General features: G+C 40.6%; 1 protein-coding gene across 3 annotated transcripts in view; it reads right to left on the reverse strand.

Moving 5' to 3' along the window:
- PDE1C (phosphodiesterase 1C) overlaps nucleotides 1–25,240 on the reverse strand; it is a 263,538-nt gene that overhangs the window by 54,888 nt on the left and 183,410 nt on the right. For all 3 annotated transcript variants that reach the window (XM_087947859.1, XM_087947860.1, XM_087947861.1), the window contains 5 exons: nucleotides 22,660–22,760; nucleotides 18,372–18,500; nucleotides 16,113–16,214; nucleotides 7,220–7,340; nucleotides 5,314–5,395 (listed from right to left, as the gene is read on the reverse strand). In XM_087947859.1, the coding sequence (XP_087803985.1) occupies nucleotides 5,314–5,395; nucleotides 7,220–7,340; nucleotides 16,113–16,214; nucleotides 18,372–18,500; nucleotides 22,660–22,760 (535 nt within the window). The remainder of the gene's footprint in view (nucleotides 1–5,313; nucleotides 5,396–7,219; nucleotides 7,341–16,112; nucleotides 16,215–18,371; nucleotides 18,501–22,659; nucleotides 22,761–25,240) is intronic.

A 25,240-nucleotide genomic window follows, 5' to 3' on the forward strand; every position in this document is an offset into this window, starting at 1 on the left:
GGCATCTTGATTTCTTTAGTTTTCATTATTTTTTCCTGTTTGATGATGAGCATGGCACATTTGTCCAGTCCAAACTCCATTGCAATAGCATGGCTGTATAGATGGCAGTGTTGAGCAGCAGTTCTATTTCAGATGGTGTTTTTCCATACAGCTTCAGATTGTCCATGTAAAGAAGGTGGGATAGTCGGGCAGATGTTTTTTTATATTTGATAGCCATGGCCTGACTTGTTCAGTATTGGTGACAGAGGAATCAGTTCAATGACAAGCAATAGAGGTGACAATTTCCTTGTGAGAGATTTCTCTCTTGATATTAACCTCTCCCGGTCTATCACCAATGACCAGAAACTGTGTCTTCCCTTGTGCCATCAATCTTTACACAAAGCTTCTGATGTTTCTACTGAGTCCTGCTATTTCTAGGTACCTGTTTATCCAATCATGTGGCAGGGAGTCAAATGCCTTCTTGTAATCAATCCATGCTACACACAAGTTGGCCTTCCTATTCTTTCAGTTTTTCAGAATCATTATGTCAGTTAAAGGTTGATCTTCTATTCCTCTGCTGTTTGGGCAGTGTCCTTTCAGCTCAGATGGAAAGAACTTGTTTTCAACTAGATACTGTTGGAAGACATCAACTACCACACCAGTTAGCAATTTGAAAGTTGCTGATAAGCAAGTAATTGGTCCGTAGTTGCCTGGTGCTGCCCTTTTTGCTGGATCTTTTATCAGCAGGTAGGTTTTGCCAGATGTTAACACTCTTTAATTTCACCTCCTTATGTTATGCTTGGCAATGAGTGGGAATAAACCTGTTAGATGTTTCAATCAAAAACCATGCAGTTCATCTTCACCTGGTGCTGACCCATTCTTGATCTTCTTTGCTCTTTTCTCTACCATTTCTGTTGTTAATACCAGTTCTTTCATTTCAACTTCTTTTTTATTCTTATCCATCTCTTTTAATCAAGCTGCATCCTTGTTGTATTTCTTTGGGTTATTTCATATCTGCACCCAGGACTACATTGTTTATTCCTTGACAGATAATGACCGATTCACTGCAGTTTCTCCATTGATGGATTGATAGAAACATTTCTGATTGGATTGAAATTGGAGGTTCTGCCTATAATTTGCAATTCGACCTCTATATCTGCTAATCTTCTTAGCTATTGATGTTATTTGCTGCTTTATGATTTCTAGTACTTCCTTGATCTTCCTTGTTTTTAAGTGATATTTCTTGATGAGGTATTCTTTGGTCTGTTTGTTCTTCAGCTTCTTTTCTTTCATCTGTTCTAGCTTGCTTGCATTTGATCTCAATTTGCTAATCTTATTTTCCAATCTAATCTTCCAGTTTTGTGGTGCACTGTTTAGTTTTTTTTTTCTCTGTTGATTTTGCATCCCAGGTATTCAGTTATAACTGCAGCTGTGCTGTACATTAGTTGGTTTGTTTCATGCAGCGAGTTGGTGGTTATGCTTGATATTGCAGTATTTGAATCTTTTAATGCTTGTGCTAGCTGTTTCTTTGGAACAAACATCAATGCGGGTAGCCTTATTCTGATGTTTTTGTGCTGTTCTAGATGCTCAATTATTCTTTGTTTCAGTTTACTTCTTTCATTACAGGGTTTTGTTCTTCCTATGGCAGAGGAGCAGGTGCCTGGTTTCTAAATGAAAACAATTGTATCTCTCTGCTGGATTCTTCTACTACTTTCCCTGGTTTGCTTCTACATTCTGAATTACTTCTGGCAAGACTTTCTTTGCCCTGGGTGAACCTTTGCAGTTCTTCCAATTCTGCTTCTGCGAATACTTTATTTCATATCATAAATCAACATTGATCTGCTAGCCTTTGTTCTGTTATTTCTGATTCTGGATGTTGTTCTTTCCAGAACTGGTGCATTCTTTTCAAATATCATCTTCTTGTTGGGTTTGCTCTGTAATAACAGATCATTATTTCTTTGTTTTCAATCATTGTATATTTGCGATGGGTAAACACCTTTTCTTCCAGTAGTTCTACAGCTGCTGGCTCTGGTTGCTCAGACAACAGTCCTGCATCCTGTAGCCCATTTTCCACCAGATATCCAGGGATTCCAACATCTAGCATGGATCTTGTTAACCCGGGTGACATCCGAGCCAGTATGGCCTTCTGAAATTTATGTCTTACTATATTTTTTATGGGAGAGGCACTCTTTGTCTGACTCCTCTGATGAGATCTGTCCAGTATGATTGAAACTCTGGCATAGCTCTCATCTTCCTCAGAGCACACAAGCCCCACAACCACATCAAGGTAGTGCCTCATTATTATTATTATTATTATTATTATTATTATTATTATTATTATTATTATTATTATTGATGTTGTTATTACTGTTGTTGTTGTTTTGTTATTGTTATTAATGCTGATAATGACCCAAGTTGGAAAATTTATAAGAGTAATATAAAAATGAAACCATAATAAGGCTTCTTTAATTCCATCTACAAAGACAAAGGCAATAGACTCCTTTTAATCCTAATCATTGCATTTGATTTACAAGATAAAAATAATCATCAGATATACTGTAGTGTGAGATATTTTCTGTAACATATAAAAATTAGCCATTACAGAAATGCCAAACTGTATATTATCCTGCAATAAATGATTCCTATTTCACAACAATAAAGCTGGAAATTATTATTCACTGTTTGCAGAGCAAATTGGGCATAACATTATAGAAATAGCTAGAGAAATAGAAGCATTAAAATATTTATATGAATGCAAAATAGTTCCACATAATCTCTTATTTAATTTAGTTGCATGAAACACAAAGCCCATTTTTCAGCCACTAGGATTCCTCATAAATTTGCTTCTCTTTGATAACTGCTTATCTGTCAAATGAGGAACTCACTATTAGCCAATTTGGTCATTTCCTATTCCTTATATAATGGGTGTTAAACTCAAGGTCTGGAAGGGCAGATCTGGCCCATGGGGTTCTTAGATCTGACCCATGGGCCCCCCAGAAACAGTGAAGGCCTGCAGTGCCTCTGCCAACAAAAACAGAGCTCAAAAGGGTACAGCATGCTCATTCACTGAAAACTTCATTATAAAAATATCAAATTGCAAAGCCAATAAACAGATTAACAGAATTGGAAGGGATCTTGTAGATCATCTAGTCCAAACCTCCACTCAAGCAGAAGACCCTACCCACACCATTTCTGACAGACTGCAGTCCAGTCTCTTCTTGAAAGCATTCAGTGATGAAGCTCACAACTTCTGATGGTAAGCAGAAGTTGGTTGATTGCTCTCACTGTCAGAAAATTTCTCATTACTTCCAGATTAAATCTCTCCTTGTTCAGTTTCCATCCATTATTGATTGTCTGGCCTTCAGGTGCTTTGGAAAATAGCTTGACCCCTTTCTCTCTGTGGCAGCCCTTCAAATATTGGAACACTGCTCCTCAAATATTGGAACCTGGTCCTTCTCTTCATTAGACTAGCCATGCCCAGTTCCTGCAACTGTTCATGGAATGTTTTAGCCTCCAGTCCCCTAATCATCTTGCTTGCTCTTCTCTGCATTCTTTCTAGAGCCTCAAAATCTTTTTTATAGAGTGGTGACCAAAACTGAATGCAATATTCCAGATGTGGTCTTATGAAGGCTTTATAGAATGCTATTAGTACCTCACGTGAACTTGATTGTATTCCTTTGTTAATGCAATTTAGGATTGCATTGACTTTTTTGGCTGCCACCACACACTGTTGGCTCATATTTAATTGGTTGTCCACTAAGACTCTGATCTCTCTCACAGTTACTGCTATTAAATCTGGTTTCACCCAGTCTGTATATGTACAGGTTTTTCTTGCCTAAATGTAAGACTCTTAATGTCTTAGAACATCTTTGAGAAAAACATATGTTTGAGAAAAACAAATGTTCTCAGTACATGAAGTTATTAAGTAATTGCCCACTGGGCAGCAGACAAAGAAAAGTTTTGAATATTATACAAGATTTGTGCAGATATTGTGATTATTAACATTATATGATGCAGTAAACTTCCACAAATTAAATAAAATGCTCCAACAGTGAAGGTTATATGAATTAGTAGTATTTTGTAAGGGCTTGGTTTATTTGCTGTAATTATTTCAGTTAACAATATAATTCATCTTAATTTTTTGTACAATGAATGCAATCATTTTCAAATTAAAAGTCAAATTTTATAAAAAGGGCTGTTCAGGAAAGAAAAAATAAATAAATGTCCATAGTTCTAAGCAGCATCTTACAACAAAGGAATCCAATCAGTCTTCCCATATCTCAAGATATGGAAACCTTTTAATTAAAGATTATCAATAAAAAACCCAGTTCTGCTTCTAAAACAAGACTCTACAATTAAACTATGATCTAATTGCAACTATATTCAGCTTCCCCAAAACTCCATGAGATGTTGTAGACAAGCAAAATTTTCAGAATTGCCTTAATATTATACTTCACACAAGGACAAGTATAGGGTGGGATTCCAATTTGTAAACAACCAATTCTGTGGGCGTGGCTAGGTGGGCATGGCCATGTGACTGGGTGGCCATGGCTGCTGCTGCTTCTTCTTCTTCTTCTTCTTCTTCTTCTTCTTCTTCTTCTTCTTTTGCAGCACACACCCCCGCTGGGCCTCTGGGCCTCAGAGAAGCCTCGGGGGGGGGCGTTTTTGCTCCCAGAAGGCTTCCCTGGGACCCAGGAAGGCAAAAAATGGAGTGCGGGGGGGCATGCAACACCCTACTGCCCCCTCCTCCGCATGCCCCTTTTTGGGGAAGCCTCCTGGGTGAACCAGTAAGACAGCAAGGGGGATCCCAGCACAGATGATCATTAGAACAGCTGATCGTCAGGAGGCGGAGAAAGAAATACCTTAAGGATTGACTGGGGGGGGAGGGGAGGGGGGGATGGTGAGGGGTGGAACCAAGCAGGGGCACAATTTGCCAGTTCTCCAAACTGCACAGAATCATAACTAGTTCTATAGAACCAGTCCAAACTGGTAGAATCCCATCCCTCAACAAGAGGATGTTGCAGCTTTTTGACCTTTCTGCATTCCCATCTAGTATTTCTATAACTATTAATCTAATCTTTCACAGTTAAATCAGTTTGTTCAAGGTTTGAAGATTGAAGATTTGTTCAATAAACTTTCATTGCATTGACATTTCAATATTTCAATTCTTTCAACCAAGGTGTTGAAAAGTTTTAGCACTTGTAAATTCCCTCCCAGTTCATATAACAGAATGTTATCTTTGACACAACGTGAGCAATATATATACCACCTCTTTTCACATCATATACAAATCTGTTTATCAGTTTCAGATTTGGGAATCTTGGATTTACCTACCTATTTGAGACTGAGGGACCATAGTGGATTTACGATCACACAAGGGGGAAAAGGGAAGGCCTAGTTTTGCTTCTTTGTCACCCTGAAAAGTAGAAGGAGAAGAATGTGAGAGACACAATGTCCATTTTCATAGCCTTCTCTTTCTGTTCTGTATTTTTGTTCTGTGTTTTGTTAAATCTTTAAATGTTCTATGATTTTAAATCTCATGTAGAAAATAATGTACAATTTAGCCCAACCATTTTTGAATTGTGTAGAGAAAGTTAATTAGTCAGATTTTCATTTTTTTTACTCAAAACAGCATTTTTTCCTCAGGTTTCCCCTTAATATTTGGGAAAAGACTAAACACAGAAGCAAAATTTGTTAGCCAAAATAAGTGTGTGCATCTATGGAATTTTCTTCTATGGTCTAGCCATTATTCCCAGCCAGATGTAAAAGCTGCAATTTTTAATATGGAGACAACCATTATGAGGGATAGGCAGCAGTAAGTCCATGGGTGTGTTGCTGGAGGTTTGGGAGATCCTCTAGCTAAGATTCTGCACAGTTCTGAGAACCCTCAAATTCCACTCCTGGCTGGCCCCACCCACCCTACCCCTCCCCTCCCAGGAGTCCCCATGTGGCCCATTTTGGATGCAGATAAGTGCAGGGTATGTACGGAGGCTCAGGGAGGGCGAAAAACAGGCCTCCTGGAAGTTTGGAAAGGTCGGAAATGGGCCTGTTTCTGGCTTCCAGAGAGCCTCTGGAGCAGGGGTCAGATGCAAATATTTTTACTACCGGTTCTGTGGGTGTGGCTAGGTAGGAGTCTGAAGGTGGGCATGGCCATGTGACTGGGTGGGAATTGCTTCTTTTTTTTGCAGCAGCAGCAGCCCTGCATTCTGGGTTTGTTTGTTGTTTGCCTCCTGGGCCTCGGGGAAGCCCCTGGGGGCATTTTTGCTCCCAGGAGGCATCCCTGAGGCCCAGGAAGGCAAAAAATGGAGCACGGGGGGGCACAGCAGGAGTGACTGGGCAGGGGAAAATGCAGTCAGCGATGTCGGGCATGAGCGCACATGCGTGATAAGGACTGATTGGGCAGGGAGGGGAGGGGCTAGCCAGGGGCATGATTTGCCAGTTCTCTGAACTGTGCAGAATCATATCAACTGGTTCTATAGAACTGGTCCAAACCGGTAGAATCCCACCCCTGCTCCAGAGCCCGGAGAGGCTGTTTTCACCCTCCCGGAGGCTCAAGGAAAGCCTCTGGAGCTCAGGGAGAGCAAAAATGCCCCCCTCCCACTGTGGTGTAGGAGGCCAACTAGGTCACGCCCACTGTGGCCACGCCCACCCAGCAACCAGGCAGAGAACCTGTTTCTAAAATTTTTGGAGCCCTGAATAAGTATACTATTTGTTGTCTTTCTCTGTTAGTTTTCCATAAACAAGCAGACATATAACTCTAAAAACAATAATTAGCACAATTTTAAAATGTAATTAAAATTCAGTAAAGCTACAAAAACAAGGAAGCAGTCAACCTACCCCCCCCCCCCGCCAAACTTGGTAACAGAACCTATGTAAATCAAATGTGTACTTAGATACCATATTTGGAACTTTTGCCATAGTTCGTCACTTCATAATACATTTTGTTAGATAATATTGCCAGCTAACTAGAGAGAAAGAAAGAAAGAAAAATATTTTCTTTTCTAACGGCATTTATGTCCAGCCTATGGAATCTGGAAGGAAGGAAGGATTTATGGGTATGGGAGAAGGAATTAGCTTATTTTTGGGTCAGTGTGAGAGGAACATTCAACCATTTACACAGCAATAATATTAAACATCATATATAATATAGTTGTGTAATAAATTTTTAGGACTCGCAGCTTTCTAAGCACATTCTTCAACTTGATATGATCAACACAGTCAAATGAATTCTTTATGTTACCTGTCTGAAAAATTCTTCTAAGAGTGACATAGTCCAGCGATGATGGAGGTTCCATGCCTTGGCAGGATGACTGATGTCAGCTGTGTGCAACATCAAGGATAAGGCTTTTGGTTTGTCAATTCTGAAAAACCAAAATAATGGCATAAATTAATTACCTAAATTTTTTTTTTAAAAAAAGACCACTAACCAAGGAAATAAAGGTATGCTGACAATAAGCTAATGGGCAATAGCTCGTGAAGTTGCTTCCAAAACATATTCATAATACAAGGTCAGTCTCTGAACTCAAGCCAGAAAGAATTTTGGGGGAGTGGGGAATCTGATCTTAAACAAGTAACATTTAGCATTTGCCTTAACTGGGTCTGAAACACATGATGTCTCTAGATTTCCTTCTAATATTAAAGGGGGAAATGCTAATGATTTAAAATGTAGAAAGTAAGGTCAATAAATATACATGATGATGGCCAGCTATAATTACCTTTCTGTGACATTTATCATAATATGCTTTCTGTTATGTTTGAGGCATGGGTTTAATGAACGGAGACCAGACTGTAAACCGTGAACTTCAGCTCTTTATTCACAAGCATAACAGAGACAAAAAACCCCGGCTAGCAGTCACTCTTTTATAGAGTAAGCTGCTATCCGGATAACCAATGGATAGCGTTATAGCGTTTGAATCTTGACGCGGCCCGCCAACAGCCAATCAGATTGCTCGGAATAAACCAATCATAATTTGCCATTATATGGGCCAATCGGAAGTGCAGGATTACGATCCTGCTATGCAAATGAATCTTTATTAAATACATTTCTTTAGTTCACAACACTTTCAAATACCAAGCAAGCTCTTTCACCCCTTTTATGTTGCTCTACCCAGCAGAGTTTTCAGCAGTTATATAAAAATACATCCTACCTCAAAAAGTATATTTTGTCAAACCTATCTAGTTAAGCTGAAATCAGTTCTAGTAGATAAAATCTAGTTCATGAATTTGCAGATTCTATGCCTATGTAAGGAAGTTTGGGAACTGACATTAGAATTCATTTTGTTTTTAAAGAAACAAATCCAAGAAAATGTTCTGGAGTAATCAAAACATAAAAAGGAAGCAGGTTTGTTTCTAAAAGAAAAAAAGAAACAAAAATTCTACCCCTGCTCCTAGTTCTGATCCAAATAATAGATAGTATTCTAACAAGCAAGATATATGATGCCTTTATTGAAATTAGGCAGAATGAATTCTTCTTACATTCATAAAAATGAATGAAATATATATTTCATATCTTACCTACGAAATAAAGAAAATCTCATTACATCTGATGTGAGAAGTAGCTGAGAAATTTTTTCAAAGAAAAGAATAGATGGAGGTTATTTTTATATTCTTGCACCTATTTAGTTCTATAATGGCTAAGTAGGATATATGAATGTTCTATGTTTTATTGTGTAATCATCTCTCCAGTGGTTTGCAGTTTCAGCTACATACTAAGGGCAGTGATGGGATTCAAATAATTTAACAGCCTGTTCTCTACCCTAATGACTGGCTGGGTAGGCATGGCTGGGTGGTCATGTGACTGGGTGGGTGTAGCCAACTCAATGTCACTGACATCGAGGGGCACCAACTCTCCCGGCCTCTCGTGACTATAGGGATGCTGCAATAGTCGTAAGTCTGAAAAACAGTCATTAGTCATTTTTTTCACTGCCACTGTAACTTTGAATGGTCACTAAATGAACGGTTGTAAGTCAAGGGTTATCTGTACAAAAATACAAAAAGCTTCTTTGCTTGCACAAAGCTGCCCTAAATACCAATCATTAGATTACAAATGGGGGAATACACACTGAAGATCAATGACAGTCACACAACCATCATGGAAACCAAAACCATTTTGTCTGAATACCTGTTTTCCCAGCTATTGGGGAAAATACACCCAGTGTTCCATAGTAGTTTATTGAAACCAGCTGTAGGGTCAAATCTAAGGCTGATCCCAACAGCTCCCCCCAAATCTTTGATTGTACAGGGTGAGACACATTGTAAAATTAAGAAAATCCTCAATTCAAGATTGCACTGACGGAGATTACAATATTTGGTATTATGGAAGGGTTACCCTTTGTCAGAGACTACTTGGGTAAAAAGTTGGGATGTACATACAGATAGATTGGTTAATCAATTCCATAATGAATTTCCTGACAACCAGAGTCCCTTGGAGTGGGGAGAGGGGGTTAAGGGCATCGCATTAACCCTTGGTTGTGTTTTGTTTATTATCTCTTTTAGGAGATGAACTTCTCAAGGTGGGATGTCTGTCAGCTTTGGAAGCCATATTCCACGCTGCCACATAGCCGGAGAAAATGAGAGGGGGGTGATTTCAAATGAGTAGTTCTAAGTAGACAAAATAAAATTCTTTTCTTAGTTCAAGGTTATTAAGCGTGGCGCAGCATGGAAAAAGGATCTTACACTGGGACGGCTCGTGATTGGTCTATATGATGTGATGATGGGGAAAAGGGGATGGATTGTAGTTTTGGACATTGTGGCAAGTCCAGAAAACTTTTAGTTTAGAGATTCCACAGATTTTTTTTATTTATTTATTTTATTTGGTTTGTCAATTGCTTACAAGATAATAGGTATAAGTAAAAACATAGTTATGAATACATGGATACATATAAGAAAATAAAAGAAACAATAGGACAGGACAGTAGGCACGTTGGTGCGCTTATGCACGCCCCTACAGACCTCTTAGGAAAGGGTGAGGTCAATAGTAGACAGTCTAAGGTTAAAGTTTTTGGGGTTTGGGGAAGAAACCACAGAGTCAGGTAGAGTATTCCAGATATTGACCACTCTGAAGTCATATTTCCTGCAATCAAATTTGGTGCGATTAACCTTGAGTTTGTATCTATTGTGTGCTCTTGTATTGTTATGGTTGAAGCTGAAGTATTCATTGACAGGTAGGACATTGCAATGTATGATTTTATATACTATACTTAGATCAGACCGAAGGCAGCATAGTTCTAGTTTTCTAGATCTAGAATTTCAAGTCTGGTGGCATAAGGTATTCTGCAATGAGTAGAGGAGTGGAGAACTCTTCTTGTGAAATATTTCTGGACTTTCTCAACTGTGTTAATATCAGATACGTAATGTGGGTTCCAGACTGATGAGCTGTATTCGAGTATTGGTCTAGCAAATGTTTTGTATGCTCTAGTTAGTAGTGTAATATTACCAGAGAAAAAGCTATATAAGATTAGGTTAACAACTCTTAACGCCTTTTTGGCTATGTAATTACAGTGGGCTCTAGCACTTAGATCATTAGAGATGAGTACTCCAAGATCCTTGACAGAGTTTGGATCATCAACAAGGTCTTGACTATTTAGTCTGTATTTTATTTTCTGATTTGCTCCAGATTAAAAATACCTGCAACCCAGAGTTACAAATCTGGCAGGGTGCCAGAGCACCTTGAGGAATTAAAATAGTTAAAATACAACAATAACTATCAGCAGCCAACTCAATGGACAATGCGATTTATTGTTTTGAAAAGACCAGAAACTTTGTCTTTTAAGGTTATGAAAAGCCCGGGAAGATTCAGAATGGGCTTTTCACCAATTTGTACCAGGAAGGTATTTCCAATAAAAATTGTTCTTTGAGGAATTGAATTGCCTCAGAGTTCTGATTTGCAATGGCTGTAACTCCTGGAATGCTGACATTAAGCCAGTCCCCCAAAATTCTCTGCTCCAACTGGAGTTACATGTGTGGGTCCTGAGCTCCAGTCACTCACTTGAATTCTCAGGGAGTGGAAAGACTCAGGGAAGACAACAGAATGGAGGAGGAAGGAACCAGAAGGAATAGGTACCATGGTGACCACCTGGAAGGACAGCAGACTCTCTCGGAGCTCAAGTGGCCCGCAGCAGTGGCGGGAGAGTGTACATGGTGGAAGATTGCGCAACCTACATCCAGCATCAGAATGCTGATCACCAGAAGTCCAGGCTGGGTAGAAGAGAACAGTGGAGGCCCTGATCCACCCCACTGGCCAGTGGGGGACTCCTCAGGGCTTGCAAGAAGGGAACTGATGACCATGACTAACCCCCTCCGGATGAGGACGCAGGCCCTACTATGTCCCAGTGAGTCAGGGACTGAAGATCTCCAGATGGCATGCCACAGAGAGGCCATCTCTTCTGGCTACCCACTGCCCTAGTTGACAGAACAAGCACAATCCAGTAAGGACTGTGGTTCCACCCATGGTTGGCTCCAGGTCCCATGGGGCTATATCCCCAGCCCACCGCTGCTAGTGGCACTGGCTTCTTCGCCCCCCACACCTATCACCCAGTGGTAGGATTCAAAATTTTTTACTACTGGTTCTGTGGTGGTAGTGCTTGGTGGGCATGGCAGGGGAAGGATACTATAAATTCTTTAGTCAGAGGTGGTATTTGCCGGTTCTCCAAACTACTCAAAATTTCCGCTACCAATTCTCCAGAACTGGTCAGAACCTGCTGAATACACCTCTGCTATCACCCCGCAGCAGATCAGGAGCCTGTGGATGTGTAGCAGAGGGGCAGAGTCTCCCAATTACCCAAGGCCTCAGCTGATCGATGAAGTGTTGCCTGGCAAAAATGGTGACCCAGACCCCAACTGGCTCCCATCACGGTGGCCCACTAATTCCAGTCCACTGCGGGTCCTGGTGCCAGCTCCTGCTGATACCCTGCTCGACTGGTGCTTGGATCACCGCAGTCTGGAGAAAGGCCATGGGAAGTCCCCAAATGGCAGAGCCTGGAGAGGGGGTGGTACCTACCAAGGCCTATGAAGGGAGGCAACCCATTCAGTCAACTGTGGCCACAATTGAGTTGGCTGGCACCACCTGGCTGGTGGTACCACCCTGGGTATGGCTCCAAGGGCAGTGGATTCCCACACCAGCCCCACTGCCACCCCAGCTGCAGGTTTTTCTGGCCCCTCAGCCTGCTATCCAGCCATGGATTGGGGTCCATCCCAACAAGCAGCCCCTCAGCTGATGATTTGAAACCCAGCAACAGATTGAGGCCTAACACAACAAGCACTTACTCGGCTGGTGAGTGGAACTTGGGGAGCTTGAGCCCCAACCAGCCGGAACCTCTGTACAGCCAACTGACGGTGGGAATGATAACTGCCAAGGCAGCGAGATGGCTGAGAGCCCAGCTCCCACTGTTAAACCAGAGGGGAAGACACTCTCCTTGATCAGGCCAAGGAGACAGCGTTGCGGGGAGGGATTCATACTTCAAGGTGAGATCTCACCTATCCCCTCTGAGGGACTGAAACCTCCAACAAAGGAGTCCCCAATGCTGATGACCTACAAAAGTGACAACAAAGGTGAGAATGACCCAATGGGGAGGAAAGCCATCCGCCCATTTGCTATCCTGGTGTGGATAATAGTACCCAAGACCAGGGCACAGGGGACTGTGGATGTGATCATAGTTACGGGGTGTACCTGCTGTCTAATCAGCCAGACTATTGTTCTAAAGCTGGGCATCAGGATTAAAACAACGACCCAGCCCATGTGTTTTGAACAGGTTGACGGATCATTGGAGGTGAAGCCCTCTACCCTCCTCACCGAGCCCATAAGGTTGGAAATGGGCCAGCACAAGAAACTCATCCACTTCATGGTAGCGCCAAATATGATGGAAACAATGATCATGGGCCTATCCTGCTTGGACAAATGCCCCCCCCATCATGTGGGAGGGTGGCTACAGAAAGCTAAGGCTGGGAATAGGCCCCGATCCCCCTCAGGTGACTGCTGGAGGAGAGACATCTCAATGAAGCAGTGGCGCTAAGTGGAATGAGAAGGCCACAGCCACTTCACAGCAGCCCCTGGCCAAATTCCTAAAGAGTACCTGGACTTGGTGGAAGCATTCAACAAGGAGAAATGCAATATACTACCCCCACCCCCACCCCACAGACTGTGCCATAGAGTTTGTACCAGGGGCTAAGCTACCCAAGTCAAAGATGTACTCCATGACCCCAAAAGAGATGAAAGAGCTGGGAGAGTACATCGACACTAACTTGATCCATGGGTTTATCCAACCAGCTCAATTCCAGAGTGGCTGCCCCAGGCCTCTTTAAGGAGAAAAAGGTTGGGTCAATGAGACTTTGTGTGGATTTTAGGGGAAGAAACCCTGTATGCATGGAGAACACCTACCCACTTCCCCTCATAAAAGACATGCTGGCCCACCTGGCCAAAGGGAAGGTGTTTACCAAACTAGACCTGTGAGATGCATACTACGAGGTACAAATCAAAGAAGATGATGAGTGGAAAACTGCCTTTAACTGCCCCTTGGGGAGCTTCCAATTCAAAGTGATGTCCTTTGGACTGTAAGGAGCCCCACAGTATTCATGCAATTGATAAATGTGATGCTACAGAGCACCTATATAAAGCCTTCTGTACTTGGTTGACATTCTTATCTTCAGAGAGATCCTAGAGGAACATGTGAAGTTAGTGCGTCAAGTGTTGGAGAAACTCCTTGTAGCTAAATTATACACAAAGTTGTCAAAATGCGAGTTCCACAATTATCAATGTCTGGATTATCAAAACCTGTCTGGGTGTCGTGCAAAGGTGAAGAGATGGACCTGGTTAAAGTGAAATCCATTCTAGACTGGCAACCCCCACATATGCAAAAATAGCTGCAAAGCTTCCTGAGGTTTGCAAACTTCTACTGGCAGTTAATCCCCTTGTTTGCTAAAATCGCCCTGCCCATCACCAGACTGCTAAAAATGGGGTGGGGGGGGGGAATCGTCAACAACCACAGCCGAGTCAGCTCCTACTGCAGGGATTGTTGCCTAGAGATATCCAGGGGTGGGATTCACATTTTTTAACAACCAGTTCTGTGGGTGTGGCTAAGTTGGTGGGCATGGCTTGGTGGTCATGTTATTGGCTGGATGTGGCCAACTCAATATCACTTACATCGAGGCACGCATCTCCTCACCTGGCTTCCCATGACTGTGGGGATGCTGCAACAGTCATAAGTGTGAAAAATGGTCATAAGTCACTTTTTTCTGTGCCATTGTAACTTTAAATGGTCACTCCACACAAGCAAAGTACCAGCAAAGGAGGAAAAAACCCTCCAGAGAAATTCCAGAGACAGGAAATCTAGACCTGCCAAGAATGTAATAAGGATTAATGGAGAGGCAGTTTCTGTAAGCAACACCAGAATGTTTCCTTCCTGCCTTCCTTACAGGATTAGACCAGCAATTTCTTCTAACAACCAGTTCTCTGAACTGCTTAGAATGTTAACAACCGGTTCTAGCGAATAGGTGCGAACTGGTAGAATCCCGCCCCTGCAGATATCTATCTCTTTATCTCTTTACTGCTAACATCTGCTGTGGGCTACTAAGGAGGGTGAGAGTTTTCCTCTCTCTAAAAAAACATGTTTCTCCATTTCTCATCCAGGGAAATATATTCTTTCTTTTTAATATTTTTTAAAAAAATATTTTTAATATTTCTCAAAATATTTCATTCTTCTAGGAGAGGGTGCTAACTTTCTACAATTGGGGCCATGTTACTAAGCCTTATTATCATGAGAGAAAACTAAAATGATTTGGAAAAAGAATCCAATTAATATCAGTGAGCAATCATGTGCCTTGGCCACTCAGAAGCAATTCAAGAGACTCCTGTCCCAAAGGTGCTTTTTCAAGAGGCAACTAGACTCTCTAGAAACCAAGGAAGTCCAGTTACCTCTTGAAAAAAGCATCTTTGGGATAACCATGTCCTGGATGACTGAAGAATCCCCATAGACAAGATTCTCCTGTGCTCAGTGAAATGACAAAGCACCCTTTCCCACACAGGAAAAGCAATCCTTAGATCCATTTGCACCACTTAAAGCTGATCTCACTCACCTCACAAGACATCCTAAGGAAATCATCCAGATTTAAGGAAAGATCACATGCCACCAAAAAGGCAGTAAAAAAAACCCAGACAGAGTGCCAAGCTTGCATCCTGCCTCTCAGTCATTTCTTCTGATGGCTATGCCAACTCATATGTAAATAGCTCTTAATCCAACCAGTCCATCCTCCCAAGCTCCAAAATAAAAGTACCAGCAATTTGGGGGGGGGGACTCTAGAAAAACTGCTCAGGCTATAGAAAGTCTGGCCATACTGTAAAAAATCTTCCCACTTTAAGTATTTTCTTAAGACATTTTGAGAAGAATTTCTCCTTCTTTGGTAGAAATTCAGATAAATTATCTCCATAATTTTCTCCATATTTGGTAATGAATTTCAAAAGGGCATTTCTGCCTTTTTCTAGCCTTTATTGCCTCTTCTGTTCAATCTTGTTCAATAGGAAACGTGCTAACTGCTACTTTGTGATTTTAGCGGAAGAAATGTTTTGTATGCCCCAATAGAACAGAAGTAAGTTTAAATGTTTAAATGCTACTTATGTAATCAATTCCTCATAGTGAAATCTTTACAAACTGGATTGCAATTTAATTAGGAACCCTGCCCTAAAAAGAATATTCAACATGCAGATCTTTAAAAGAAAAAAAAGAAAAAAAGTAGCTGTATGATATACATTCTTAGTTCAAGGAATACACAGATTAGAATTGTTACAATATCAGTACCCTGAATTGGCCCTGTAATAAGTATGATTTATTGTAACTAACATTGACAAATGTATTCCAGATATTCATCACCCACAAACATTCTATCAGGATAGTCCGATATGCAGTGTGTTACATGAAAGCAGGGTTTAGCTGATATATCAGTGATACAACCAGAAGTATATCTTTGCTCTTCTGAAAGGATGCAACTGCATTTAAACCCAATCACTGGAAAAAGAAATAATTACAACTAATAAAGAATGTTGTTGTTTTTCAGCAAGGTATTTTTGAGGCTCATATAATAAAATGGCAAAGTACCAGCTATAGTAGAGCCTTTCCTCTCCACAATGTCAGAAGGTCTCTTACCCTTCTGATTGCTGCAATGCATTCTTCATGGCTTTGATTTGCTGAAAATGAGAGGACATATCTGTAGCCAGCACCATCTCAATCACGAGAGTCCTGAATTCTCTATTGGCAGATATCCAGAGCAGGAAAGAACAAGGAGAGAATGAGAAAAAGAAACATATAAGAAACACTTGTTTTTCTTTATCAGTTTGAACATTATTTATGACATTCTTAGTCTTCATTCCCATGTGCGTCACTCCGTCCTTCATGTTATCTTTTTTTTACCAGGGCTTCTCGGAAGGAAGGTATGTGCAATTTAGTCATTTTTTAGGGGATAATAAAGTGCTTTTCTGAAAGTAACCCTAGAATACCTTTTCTGTGAGATGCAGATTTCCAGAATCAGCAAGCAGAATATGACACTAAGCAGGCAAAATCACTCCTACAAGAACACATGCATACATTGGTTGATTGTTATTCTGTTGCAGGGCTCACTCATTATAGTCCAACAACACAGACCTATTACTGCAGAGATGAAGAAACTGCAGCAGCAAGAACAAATATCAGGCATAACAGGGTTGATTGGGGAGTATGATGGTTATGATATTAGACCAGGGTCTCATACAGGTCATTGGTATTCTGAGCCAACCACTATCTCACAGTAAAATTAGAATTGTTATTAGAGGAAACAATGACTTCCCCCATCCCTCACTCTTGATATATCAAGGAAAAATAGGATACAAATATAATAAACAAGCTGTCAGTAGACAGGGTCAAGAAACTTCAGAAGCAGCAGAGGATATTATATCAGAATTTTGGAAACTTTTTAGACTTCCTCTCTAATAAATCACATACCAAACAAAATCAAAGCAGGGTATTTTGAGTTTCCTTCTCATGCTTTCTTCTTTCCCAGGACTAAGTAATCTTTTCTGAAACTTCCCCCTTAATAGTCTGTTCCCAGGACCAATTTATGTTCTATCACATTAAAAAAATAGGAATTTGACACTAATCATATAGCTATTTTCCAAAACATGATTTCACAATTTGAGATTTCAGTTACTAAACTGAATGGCTGAGGAAGTGAATCATTCAAGTGAAATCTATCCATAGGAATGTGCTTTGAAAAAAAATCCTCAAAAACAGAAACTATAGCAGCTAATAAAAGTACATGTATCTGGATGCTTGCTCTTGCAGACAAATAGACACAAAAAGATATTAATAAAATAATTTCTGCTAGAATTAACAATAACACATTCAGGGTCTCATATAAACAAGATCCTGAATGATAGTCCAGGTTCATTATATAGTCAGGACTAATGATCCTACTTACAAATCTTCCACTGAGGTTCAGGAGCATTTCTAATGAGCACTGAAAATTTCATCAATTTTGTGTTACTAGATATATGCTCACATGACAGCACTGGACTATAGCAAGTATATGGAAATTATATTGGGAGAGGGGAGAAGAGCTGAAGCCAGGGAATGGTTGGGTAAGCGAAGGAATGTGGGCAAGGCAAACATATTAAAGGGATATGCTACTTGGTTTGTAAAAGAGATGAGGGAAATATACTTTCAGACTTGTAAGATTCTATTAGTATAACCTTACAATAAAGTAGAACTACTACACCTGAGTGTGCTTATTCTTTGGACTATCTTGCAAGGATGATAATCTAGCCTAGAATCCTATTTTCAGCTAAAAAAACAGCTAAGCATGATTGCCACAAAAGTATTTTAATGATGATTTATTTTTAAAAAGTTCATATAAAGAAGCACAAACAAATTCTGTAAGTTTCAGAACTTACTGAACTCCTATTTAAAAAGTTTTTTTGTCTTTGCCTTCCATATAAACTAATCTGAGAAAATATACAGTTTTCCATGTTTGATCTTATTGTTTTTTTCTTACAGGTGCTAAAGAAGATGTATTTCTTCTTGGAAAACATTGCACTTTTGGGAAATAATTGAACAAACTTTGGGGACCAATATTGTTTGGTATAATTCAACATGTCATCTCACTGACCAGATGTAATTTTTTTTTGTTTTCCTACCATTCCATTTGTTTTCCTACCATTCTTTGGCAACAGCAGCCTTACCAGGTGGCACACTGTTATGGCATTTTTAAAAATTATTTGTAGTTCATTTGAATTATTTCAGTACACATTTCTTCTCAACAGCTTCTCACATTAATTGCTAACCAACTATTTTCTGCTATGTGCTCATGCTGAGTACACACTTAATACCCAGAACAATCATTTGACAACCATCAAGGTCAACCAACATTCTTACCTCCAATCTTCTTTGGAAAGGTTAGATAAAATGTTCATCTCCTCATCATCTTGCAAAAGTCGAAATGCTGCACTGAGGTGATGATTTTCTAACACAGACCGATCATTGTATAAAATGGCAGTATCTGACCTATAAAGCAAAAAAGTCCATTCTTATATGCAAAGGTTGGTTTTATTCTTCTAGCTGTAGCTAAATACTGTATATTATTGTGCAGTACCAAAATATTTATTTCTAGTATTTATTATTTTGTAAGAAATGGGTGAGAAAACCAAATTCCATTTTAATTCTTTCAGGCCAGAAGAGTTTCTCCCACTTCATATGCATTTAATAAATTATTTTAAGAAGCTTCTTGGATGAGAAGTGAAACATCTTCAAGGAAAAACATCCAGTTGCCTTTTGAAAAAAGCACCTTTGGTACAATCATGATCTGAATGACTGAGAATTCCATAGAATTCCAAATTATTCTAAGATATTTCATGAAAAGCACAGTCCATTGATCAAACTTTTTTTTAGATTATTGCCCCTTTCCCTTAAAATGCTGTGGAATAAATCAAGTTGCCAGATTATAGTAAAAAATAATAATCCATAAAACCATTTTTATTCAGAGGTAAACTCCATTAACATTAAGGTTATATCTATTTCCATATAAGTGGCTAGAAGGCAGTAAATAATAACAGAAAAATTATTATTATGATTTTGTATTTTATATGTTTTTAACAGATGAAAAGAAATGCATCATTTTTCATTGCATGATGTTAATCTTGCAATTACATTGTATGAAGGTTCATTGTGAAAAATCTATGCCAAGACCATTAAGTATATTTCACAGCTGAAGTGGGTTTCAACATAATTTCCTTTTATCCAAGCTCAAAACTGTAACCATTTCAACAAGAGATATACTTGTTCCCCAAACTTTCTTGGTAACTGGAAGAATGTGTAGGCTGCAGTGTGAATGCTAACTTACTCCATCAAAACCAGATGTTTACTGTTGTCACCTTTTTACTAACGTACTCCCAGAGACACTCAAATATTATTCTCTAATACCCATCAGCTCATCAGTTTCATGACACGCTGAAGCGTTACTGCACTTCATTAATACAGAGGAAGCTTGTAGGCTGATCCCTGACAATGAACCTTAATAATGGTATAACTCAAAAATATCTGTCTTTTTCTTTATATATATTTGCTTAAATCACCTGTTCAGGACTAGATAATATTTGAGTTCCTCCCCTATGCATCCCCTAACTCACAATACCTGAATTGTGAGCTTTTTTGAACTTTATCTATACCTTTGTAGAAACCTGATAGGTAACCTCTACCCTATTTATTAGCATTTTGTCTTTTGCCAATTTTATTTAAATTGATCTACTGTATCCATCCTCAGTCTTCTAGATCTCTTTGATACCATTAAACAGCAATTGAAGTTGAAAATGTGCAGCACAGTTCTGTGTTGATTCATCTCCTTACTCTCTCATTCTGCACAGTATTGTTGGGGAGTGAGACATCCAACCCACCAGTGGCGGGATTCAAATAATTTATCAACTGTTCTCTGCCCTAATGACCAGCTGGGTGGTCATGTGACTGGGTGGTCATGGCCAACTCGATGTCATTTACATTGAGAAGTGCCTCACCTCAACATGCCCAGCCCTGCCTCACCCTTCTCCTCCCAGCCACTCCTTGCCACACCTGGCCTTGCCTCGCACAGCCTCTCCTTGACTTACGACCACAATTGAGCCCAAAATTTATGTTGCTAATTGAGAAATTTATTAAGTGAATTTTGCCCCATTTCATAACTTTTCTTGCTCCATTTGTTAAGTGAATCACTGCAGTTGTTAAGTTAGTAACACGGCTGTTAAGTGAATCTGGCCTCCCCATTGACTTTGCTTGTTAGATGGTCGCAAAAGGGAATCACATGATCCTGGGAGACTACAACTGTCATAAATGGGAGACTACAACTGCCATAAATGTCAATGATCTGAATTTTGATCACGTGAACATGGGGATGCTGCAATGGTCATAAGTGTGAAAAATGGTCATAAATCACTTTTTTCAGTGCCATTGTAACTTTGAATGGTCACTAAATGAATTGTTGCAAGTCAAGGATTACCTGTACAAAAATACAAACAGCTTCTTTGCTTGCAAAAAACTGCCCTAAATACCAATCATTGGATTAAAAATGGGGGAATACACACTGAAGATCAATGACAGTCACATAGCCATCATGGAAACCTAAACCATTCTGTCTGAATACCTTCCTTTTCATCAGCAGTACCTGCAACCCAGAGTTACAAATCAGGCCAGAGCATCTTGAGGAATTAAAATAGTTAAAATATAACAATAACTTTCAGCAGCCAATTCTTGCTCATAAAGTGAAACCCTTTAGCAGAGAGATCATTTAAGCACTCCAGAAAGTGGATAGGCATACTTGGGCTACAAAATGCTGAGTTAAAGAGACAAATTAACCAAGTATATAGGGGACCCAGGTTCAAGACTCAGCCCTCACAAGCTTGTCAGGATCACAATAAAAAAGTAGCACATGCCACAGATATCTAAATAAACTTCAAGCCTGGTGCCATGTTACTAAGACTTATTATCATGACAGAAAACTAAAATGAATTGGAGGATCTACATCTCTACCTCCTTTTTTAAAAAAATCTTACTGTCAGCGAGCAATCATGTGTCTTGGCTACTCCTAAGCAATACAAGAGATTCTGTCCCAAAGATGCTTTTTCAAGAGGCAAATGAACTTTCTGGAAATCATGAAAGTCCAGTTGCCTCTTGAAAAAAACACCTTTGGGACAACCATGACCCGGATGACTGAAGAATCCCATAGACAAGAGACTCCTGTGCTCAGTGAACTGACAATGCACCCTTTCCCACCAAGGAGAAGCAATCCTTAAATCCGTTTGCACCACTTAAAGATACCAGCTGATCTCACTCACCTTACAAGATATCCTAAGGAAATCATCCAGATTTCAGGAAAGATCACATGCCTTCAGAAAGGCAGTAAAAAAAAATCAGACAGAATGCCAACTTGCATCCTACCTTTAAAAGTACACCCCAAAAGGACAGTGCTAGGAACCAGTAAAGCAGTGTAAAAAGTTTAAAATAACTCTTCCCCTTTTAAGAAAGCCAAGCCCCTAAGTATCAGCAAAGAAAAAAATACCTCTGAAGAAGCCCAGGCTACAGAAAGTCTGGGCATACTGCCAAAAACCATTAGCTGTTACAATGTAACAAGGCTTAAATGCAGAGTCAATTTCTGAAAATACTTGAGCAGGCAATAAAGATAAGAATTAGGCAAGAAACAACACACAGAGGCATACCAGAATGTCTTGTTCCTGCCTTTCTGGCAGGATTAACTCTGTAAGGTGGGAAAAACAAAAAGCTGTTTTTTCCAACAGCCAGTTCACTGAACTGCTCAGAAAGTTAGCTAATGGTTCTCCTGAACCAGTGCGAACTGGCTGAATCCCACCACTGCAACTCACAGACCTTCTTTGTAAGTGCATCAGGATTTGTCCTGTCTCTCCTCCTTTTTAGCACTACATAGATGAAATCACCTACACTAGGTGAAATCACCACAGGATGAGGCATCATTAGTATGCATATGATACCCAATTGTGTATCTCCATCCTGGATGAATTTAGGGATCTTGTAAATGTTCCCATTTGCTTCCTGGCCCAATAAAGACTGACATGGGCCAATCTTTAAAGCCATTCATGGCATGGGATCATGTTTTGTCTGAATTATAATCACATGTCTTAATCAGTCAAGCAGAGAGTGTATGTTACAGACCCCATCAGTTAAAGAATTTTGCCTGACAGGATCCATGAAGAGAGTCTGATCTACTCTTGTCCCTGCCCTATGAAACATCTTGCCCCCCAAAATGAGATCAATTCCTACTTTCCTGGCCTTCCAGAAGAACATGAAGACCTGACTCTCCCAATCTGTATGGGTATCAAAAAGTGATATACATGAATTGGTGAAACCAACAGAAAGATTGGATGAAATGAACTATCTAAGCCAGCAAATGGAACATGAACAGGGAAAGAATATGGATCAGAAAAACATACTCAAAACTGTTAACAATTTTATGACCTGCCTGGAACTTTATTTTGATAGCCATAGTCAAATTGTGAGAAGTAAAAGTGGAACTATACTAATGAAGTTTAGACTTAGAAATTTAATAGCAAATGTACCCAATATCTAAAACTATTAAATTGATTTTGCAAACTCCTCTTCAACATTTTTTTCAGTTTTGCTTGATCATAGTTTATCTTTCAGCACTCACCGTGTTTGAATATGAAAGTTGTTTGTAGTTCCACTGTGCTCATAGTCATGGATAGCAGCTGCAAAAATCATAGCAAAGATTTCCAGTTCTGTCAACCAGTGCTGAAAAAAAGATTTTGAGAAATTAGATAATATATTATATTGCAAATTTTAAATAGACTATTGTTTAGCAAGGCCAATAATGTTGGAATCTGATATCTTTTTACTAAGATTATCATTGCTGTAGTTCCTGAATAATGATACAGAATTTTAAAAAATTATTAATCTCAATTGCTATGCTATTGTCTATAGACAATCTTGATATTTCTGAATTTTACAGAATTAGAATTACAGATTGAGTTGGAATGGACCTTGTAGGTCATCTAGTCCAACCCCCCCACACACACACAAACAGAAGACCATACACCATTTCTGACAGATAGCAGTCTAGTCTCTTCTTGAAAGCTTACAGTGATGAAGCTTCCACAACTTCTGAAGGTAAGCTGTTTCATTGGTTGATTGGTCCCACTGTCAGAAAATTTATCCTTATTTCCAGGTTGAATCTCTCTTTGTTCAGTTTCCATATATTATTCCTTGTCTGGCCTTCAGGTGCCTTGGAAAATAGCTTGACCTCCTTCCGCTCTGTGTCAGCCCCTCAGATATTGAAACACTGCTGTCATGTCTCCCCTGGACCTTTTCTTCACTAAACTAACCATGTCTAGTTCCTGTAATTGTTCTTCATATATTTTAGTCTCCAGTCCCCTAATCACCTTGGTTGCTCTTCTCTGCATTTTTTTTTAGAATCTCAACATCTTTTTTATAGTGTAGTGATCAAAACTGGATGCAGTACTACAGGTGTGATCTTACTAAGGTTTTATAGAGTGGTATTAGTACCTCACTTGATCTTGATTGTATCCTTTTTAATCTTGGGGCATCCTACAAACTGTTAAAGAACTTCAAATTCTAACAAGATACTAAAATAAACTCGGAATATTTTGTCCAGAGTTGTGGCCCGCCAGCAGCAAGCGAAGCTGGAGACAGACTTGGACAGTGAGGAGGTTGGGGAGGAACATTGGCCAGTCCTGGAGTCTGGAGAAGTCTCTGATTAGTGCTCTGTGTTGGAGGCAGAGATCAGGCCAGGGCTGCCTGATAGTTATCAGCTGCCATCGGAGATCAGTGGGGCAGAAGAACAGTTGGAGCCTGTTCCCAATGTGCACATGCACAGAACTGCCAGGAGAAGGAAACAGTTAAGGAACAAAGGTCAACTCGGGAGTAAAGGCACAGGTGGACAGTGAATGGCTCTTCCTATAAGGAATAAAGAGGAGTAAAAGGGGAGTCATGGGAGTGGCCCAAGAAGTGACAAGGGGTGTCAGCCACTGGGCCTGCCCCATAGCCGCAGAAAATCCTGTCAGGAAATGCCCCAAGCAAAACCTAGGGGAGACACTGGGTCAGGCACGCACCAACATCGAGTCACATCCAGCGGACATGGCCCCCAGACATCCCCCCAGCACTTGATTCTGGTGGCATGAGTATTTCTGTCCAGTAGTCTACAGCAGGGGTCCCCAATCCGCCGGTCCGCGGACCGATACCAGTCCGCGGAACAACTCTTACCGGGCCGCTGGTTGCTGGCGCCGCCATCTTTTTGGTAAAAGTGCTTCCGGTGAGCTTTTCCGGGTAGAAAGCTCACCGGAAGCACGCTTTCATCAAAAAGATGGCGGCGCTAAGCTTCGGTGAGCTTTTCCGGGTAGAAAGCCATTTCTACCCGAAAAAGCTCACCGGGGCACTTAGCCCGCCATCTCTTTTGGAAAAAGTGCTTCCCGGTGAGGTCACCGAAGCACTTTTTCGTCAAAAAGATGGCGGCGCCAGTTGATGCCGGTACCGGGCCGCGGCGCCCAGCTGATGACGGTACCGGGCCGCGGCGTCAAAAAGGTTGGGGATCCCTGGTCTACAGGGAACTTTATGGATGCGGCATTTGCAGCCAAATATGCAGTCCCTCGTTACCAGTGGATCCCCCTCTGCTTGTGGAGACCATTGATGGCCGGGTGCTTCTGTCTGAGCCTATTAAGGCTGCCATGCAACCCTTGCACCTCGCCATCGGCTCTCATGAGGAAGCTATCCAATTTTATATTACCTCCGGCCTACATTTCCCTGCCATCTTGGGATTGGCTTGGCTCCGTACACCCGATCTGCAAATCTACTGGTCCCAGAACCTCATCACTTTCCCGAGCTTGCAATGCGTGGATCACACCGATCAAATCTGTGCAGGCCAGTTGCTGAGTCCACCCGGGGTGTCCTTGCCTTCCAACCTAGTGGACTTTACAGATGTCTTCAGAAAGCAGAAGGCGGACCAATTGCCCCTTCCCCAGCCATACGACTTCTCCATTGATTTGCTTCTGGATGCGATGCTCCCAGTGGGGTGTTTGTACTCGATGTCAGAACCTGAGTTGGCCGTGTTGTGAGACTTCCTGGACAAAAATCTGGCACAGGGTTTATCTAGCCCTCATCATCGCCAATGTCTGCCCCAGTATTGTTCATGAAGAAGACTGGAGACTTGAGGCTTTTTTGTGACTACTGCAAGTAGTACAGCAATCAGTATCCTCTGC

The sequence above is a fragment of the Notechis scutatus genome, chromosome Z (assembly GCF_049901735.1).
Source record: "Notechis scutatus isolate UNSWTSFEM ecotype Mainland chromosome Z, rNotScu1.2, whole genome shotgun sequence".
NCBI lineage: Eukaryota > Metazoa > Chordata > Lepidosauria > Squamata > Elapidae > Notechis > Notechis scutatus.